At 34.5% G+C, this 6,321-nt stretch overlaps 1 protein-coding gene across 2 annotated transcripts in view; it reads left to right on the forward strand.

The window, feature by feature from the left end:
• The window catches only part of LOC111367184 (heterogeneous nuclear ribonucleoprotein Q-like), a 10,512-nt gene extending 7,659 nt beyond the window's left edge, over positions 1 to 2,853 (forward strand). For both annotated transcript variants that reach the window (XM_022987927.1, XM_022987928.1), the window contains exons 12-15: positions 1,262 to 1,339; positions 1,425 to 1,574; positions 1,984 to 2,094; positions 2,730 to 2,853. In XM_022987927.1, coding sequence (XP_022843695.1) covers positions 1,262 to 1,339; positions 1,425 to 1,574; positions 1,984 to 2,094; positions 2,730 to 2,843 — 453 coding nt within the window. In that variant the 3' untranslated portion in view covers positions 2,844 to 2,853. The remainder of the gene's footprint in view (positions 1 to 1,261; positions 1,340 to 1,424; positions 1,575 to 1,983; positions 2,095 to 2,729) is intronic.
• The last annotated feature ends 3,468 nt before the right edge of the window (positions 2,854 to 6,321 follow it).

Consider the following 6,321-nt stretch of genomic DNA (forward strand, 5'->3'; position numbering starts at 1 on the left):
TATATATATATATATATATATATATATATATATTAAATAATAATTGATTGTTGTTGAAAAGTGTACAATACTCCAATATTTATAGGCAAATTATCTCCTATTCCTAGTAGTATTAGGAAATTGAAATAAGGAAACTAGAAAACTAATAAAATTTTAATCTAATTAAAACTCCTATTCTACTCAATAAAGAAACTATAGTCCTAATTAAATAAAATATAAAAATCCTATTACAAGAAAACTGAATAGAAAATAAACTTCTAAAAAAAAATAAAACATAGTAGTAGGAATAGTAGGAAATTATTAATTGTAGTAGGAATGTACTACATCATTCATTCACAAGTTTGCCAGATACACTAGCATGCTCTAAATGGATTAGAGCTGCTTCCCATATTTTTGAACAAATTAGCGTAAATCAATGGTTCTGGTACCCTGTGAATTAGAAAGATCAGGCACATGTTGCAAGCTTTATAGTGACATTGCACGTTATAGCTGCCATGTAAACACAACAAGAGAAGATTAACAAGAGAAGATTAACAGATGCAAGTAGTGCTGCTTGTTTTGGGTTTTAACTTCCAACTTGGATGTTGCCAGATGTCAACCCCAGTTTCTGTGTTCTGTTCTTTCCGTCCTCCATCACTTTGCGAAGAGTGTTGAGTTGGGGCCTGCACCAGAGACACTTGAAAGTATGAGACTTGAGATATAACGTATGTTTGTTGAGGCTTCTCCATTCCCATTTTCCAAGGACTACGAGCTACTCTGGTTATGCAGTTCTATAAGAGTTAATAGTGATACATATTTGACAATATTTTGGTGCTTTGGGTCACAGATTTGATCCATTAATTTAACAACATTAGTGGATTAAAATAGATCCATATGCATTATAATAATATCAATTCTTATTTTTATTTTGAATATACATTCAACCATGAAGGGGAAGATCAACTCATTAATCTCTATAGAGTTACACAGTGGTAGTGGAAAGGGGTGGCAATGTGCTAATTTTTAGTGGGTAATGGACCGTCAAAGGTAAGTGATACGGAGAGGCTGAGGGAATTTTCCTACATTCATTTTCCATTTTTTTTTTTGTAATTCCAATATTATTTGTTTTATATGTTCTTCTCTGTCTTTGCATTGCTGCTTTCATATTTTATCTAAACCATGAAGACAGTTGAAATGTCATATTCAAATGCTTCATAATTTTGGTCCAGCAACTTAATTGACTTGTAAGTTCAGTGCTGACATCTTTTAATTCTCGGTATAGGATCTTGAAAGAGCTATATTTACAATGAATGAGAAAACAATTCAAGGACCTAATGGAGGTCCATTGGTTAAACTCCAGGTAATTAGAATTGCAGCGGAAACTAATACGAGAAATCTAATCTTGTATTAAAAATATTACATCTGATATTATTTTCTGCAAACAGGTTGAAGTTGCAAGGCCTACTGGCAGAAACAAGAAACGAGCTCATGAGGATTCACACAGCAGTCCTGCTATGGTTCAGGGTCATTCCAAACTTTTAAAGGAGGAAATAAGCGCCAGTCCATCCATTAATCATAAGTTCAATGTCCAGAAGGTGAAGCACTCTCTTAATGTTATTTGTTTCATTCACTGGTTTCTTAATTTTTTTTTTGTATTTTTCAACCTGGGAAGAACAGTATAGCTATGAATATTTTTCAACTAAAACACAATTATCGAGACTTTAATATGTTAAAATTAGTAGGTGTAGTCTGTAAAACCTGTAATAAATTTGTATTGAAAATGTTGCATTGCCTGCAGTTGAGCTTCAGTTATTGTGCCTGTATTACTATTATGCATAGTTCTTGTGCTAGATCGTGTCCTGCTATGTATTTTGTTATGAGTTGTCTCCTTTGTGGTTCAGATTTTCATTCACTTGTTGAATAGAGTGCAAAGGAAATTTATATTGAGCTTTTCTTGTATCATCTCTCTCTTATAATTTGATCTAGCATTTTCTTTTCCACCAGGACTTGGAATATGCTGCTGATCCTTATGAGGCTGCTGTAGTCTCCTTACCTTTATCTATTAAAGAACGTTTACTCCGCATCCTACGTCTTGGAATTGCTACTCGTTTTGATGTAAGTTTTAGATTATCATTATAAAACAGTATGTGTGATAGTTAACTCCAACTCTTTGTTGAAGATGTATATTATTAGTGATAACTTTTTCACAATTACATTTGTGCTACCACCTTGGTGTTAGAGCCTTTATCCTTTCACCATGTCTATATGCATTGATGGTCTCTTTGCATCAATATCTTCCCTTTTAAAGATTTGGCATGTCATCTTGCAATTGGTGAAAATCCCTAAACCGATTTGTTTCTTCAGTTTCTTGATATACTTTGCGCATGTTAAGCAAGGCTTGTAATTGCTTAAGCTGATCAAACTCTATATTTATTCCATTTCGTAGTATTGTCAACTTTTACCTTCTCTAACACACTATTTATCCACACGTATTGTAGGATCCACAACTTACAATCTAATAAAAGCTTTGCCGAATATGTATTTGATGTAGTCCTCTCCCCTTGTTCATTTAAAAAACCAATGGATCTGGTATTCGTAGATGAAGACCGTTGCGTGTAGCAGCCTTCTTATTTTTTGCATCATGCTTACTGGTGTAAATCACCAGAACTTAAACGTGATGATGTATTGTATTTATCTCTTCTAAACACTATTCTCTGAAATTTCAATTATTTGGTGTTGTTTGTTGACAGATAGACATACAACATCTGAGCAGTCTCAAGCAAATACCTGAATCTGCAGCTATATCAGTCCTTGACCAGGTTTCAGAGAAATCTTATTTACGCTTTTCCTGGATACTGATTTAATTGATTGACACTTTTTCCTGTCTCCCCCACAGCCTGCACCACTTTCATCTAGAACTTACCCAAGAGTTGGAGTGAATTTAAGTTCTGGCATTACAGCTGAAACTAATCACCAAGCAGCTCGTCCTCAAGTTAGGTTTGATCCCTTTACAGGCGAGCCTTACAAATTCGATCCGTTCACTGGTGAACCTATTAGTCAAGAGGCTCTACGCCGACCCCCCTTCTAAAAACTGTTTTAATTCTCTGTATTCAAATGCTTTTTTTGTTCTTTGCATCGAGATGCAATAGCAATACTGAGTTAACATTACAGTGTTGTATGTTAAATACTTTTGTTGGGCAAATTATGCCATTGGTATTTATTGTGAGATTACCGTTTTGCCTTGTCCTGTACCCCTTCACGTTTCTGCTCGTCACTGGACAACCTTTTTCTAAGTAACATGAGCAGACATATTAGGCAGAGGAATTCTAATGTTCATATATATGCTAGTGATCAATGTGCAGAACGATCTACATACCCCAAACTGATTTGTTTATTATGCAAGATGCCTTTTTGGAATCCTTTCGACCCACGGACACACCCCGTCTCCCTCGAAGGGCTACTGAACCTAGGCTCCACAGGTAATCTTATCTTCTACTAGTAATCTGATTATTCTTGTAGGGAACTATAATGAATGGATAATTGTGTAGAGGAAGGATAATCAATGGATAATTGTACGGATAATCAGTTGGATGCAGGTAATTAGAATATGGAGTATTTTTCATGTCTCACATGCAAAGGTACAATCCTTTTTTGCATGTGATGTTCCATGTGCAATCTTTCCTTTAATTTGTTCTCCTCTTTCTTGCATTTCAGGGCTTTAAGTTTGTTGCCCATACTACATTCACGTGTGCCCTTTTGGGAGGCCAAATCCATCCCACACCCCGCTAGTCGGAAGCACCCTTTATAACGAGTGAAATGACTAGAATGCCCTTCGGTTCTTTTAAATGATTGAACTTTTTTCTTTTTTAACCTTTTTGATCGTCGTGGTTCTTAGCTTGAACTGATTGTCTCGAAATTATTTTTGTCACTCATTTTCAATCACATTTTGTGCTTAACTGTCAAGTCTTGTTTCGTTCATAAAGAATGCTTGTCAATATCGACTAGTATAGAAAAATGCTTTGTACCAGTCAAGATAAAAAATAATTTTTTATCCAAATTCGAGAAATCCAATATTAATACGTAAATCTACTACAAAATACACTAGTATTTTAACATAGAATACCTTCCAATAAATTATTTAAGTTTAATATTAACTATTATGATATCGATAAATAAAATTTCAATCATATTTGAATAATGGTGTGTATATATATATAGGAATGATCTTCTAAATATCGATGTTTAGCTTATGTTAAGCATTGGTGACATGGATTGGTGAATCATTAAATACATGAGATTCATCATTAATTTATTTACCAATTAAATGATATGACATGTCATCGATGCTTAGGAGATCATTTTCGTATGTATATATATATATATATTTCATCAAATTCAATCATATATCCAAAATGGCATTGTTGTAATTTCTTTACAAACAAGTGGCATTATTTCATTAATTAAATATGAATTTTGCTACTTATACATAAAAATAATACATAACGGGGAAAAGAATGGATAAAGAAAAAAAAAAGAAAAAAAGAAGTTGATTGTGGTTTAACTTTTAAATTAACAAATGATAAAATGACATGTGATATTATGTAACTTGAAAAGCTTAATGTACATATAGCAAGTATCAATTATTTATACCCCCATATCACATCCCCCAGTATACCGTCATCTCCCGGACTCACTTTCACCACCATTCGCTGTTACTCGGCCACCTCAAATGGGTCGGCAGATAAAGAACTCCATAAATGTTAGAATTTTGGGGCAATCTGAATTATGTTGTTAAAATAATTGTAAAATTCTAATTGAAATGCACATCAAGAGGAATTTTAGTTGGAATGCTTTGAGGAATCCTTCAGGTTTAATTGTCAAATTCTATTTACAGTTCTATTTTGAAATTCATTGGGAGTTGGAATTTGAGTTGGACTTGAAAAGTTCAAATAAGGAAACTTTTAGACGTTTTATTTTATCTACAACTCTACTTCTAGGGATGATATTTTTCCTATAAATATGAGGCTTCTCTGTTAGTATTGTGAGAAGCAATTTTGCTAAGTTGTACTTGTTTTCTCCATATTGTTCAGTAATAAATATCATTCCTCTGCGATTAGCCCTTTTTGTTTTTCTTTACTTTAAATCTTGTTTTCGTGGTGTGATTTTGTTTACTTCAATATTGTCATTAAATATCATTCTTTACAATATGATTTGGGATCAACGAGTGGTATCGGTGTTTTTGTGCCCAACAAGTGATATCTAAGCTTGGTTCCTTTCACAAATTGGTTGAGATTTTTTCGGGATAGCTGGGTTAGAGTATGATTTTCCGCAATTAGATCGCAACACAAGGTTTTTTTTTTTTTTTTTGTGACAAGTAATAAGGAGGGTTATTCTGGCACAGTTGGATTTGGACGATGCGTTGCTAGGTTTGAGAAGAGACCAGCTGATTGGACAACGGAGGAGAAACAACGAAAGGATCGGAAAGCTGTGTCGTTGATTCATTTTCATTTATCCAACAATATTCTGCGGGATGTCTTGAAGGAGAAGACGACGACTGCTTTGTAGTTGAGACTAGAGCAGTTATGTATGACTAAGAGTCTTATCAGTAAACTGGCTCTTAAGCAGAAGCTGTATTCCAATAGCATGGCAGAAGGTGGATCGTTGGAAGATCACATTGATTTGTTCAAAGAAATAATTGCAGATTTGGAAACATTGAAGGTTAAGTACGATGAAGAGGATCTTATTTTGATCCTGTTGTGTTCGCTGCTTGATTTTTATGCTTCGTTTCGGGACACCATCTTGTATAGCCGAGATACTTTGACTATAGACGATGTCTATGATGCTTTGCAATCAAAAGAGAAGGGATGAGAAAGCTCCTGTATCTCAAAGTGGTTGATGGAGAGGCAGATCGAAAGTCAACTTTAGCAATGTATATTGTTACTACTGCAAACGGAAGGGACATATTCAGAAGGATTATGATATGCTGCAGGCTAGAGGTAATTCAGCTACAAATCATGGAGTGTAACCTTTGACTTCAGACGAAACCAATGTAGTTGAGAATTTTTTAGATGGCGGAGATGTGATGTTGACCATGGTTTCTGATGTGGAACCTAAGTTTGACGAGGAGTGGATTTTTTATTCGGCATATTCACACCCTATGTGTTCTGATAAGAATTTATTTCAAACATATGAGGCAGTTCAGCAAGATGGAGTTGTAATGAGAAAAAATCAGTCTTGCCGTATTGTTGGAATCGATCGAGTTAGATTACAGTTACAGGATGGGACAATCAGAACACTTGGCCAAGTTTGACATGTTCCAGATCTGAAGAGGAATCTAATCTC

The sequence above is a fragment of the Olea europaea genome, chromosome 18 (assembly GCF_002742605.1).
Source record: "Olea europaea var. sylvestris chromosome 18, O_europaea_v1, whole genome shotgun sequence".
NCBI lineage: Eukaryota > Viridiplantae > Streptophyta > Magnoliopsida > Lamiales > Oleaceae > Olea > Olea europaea.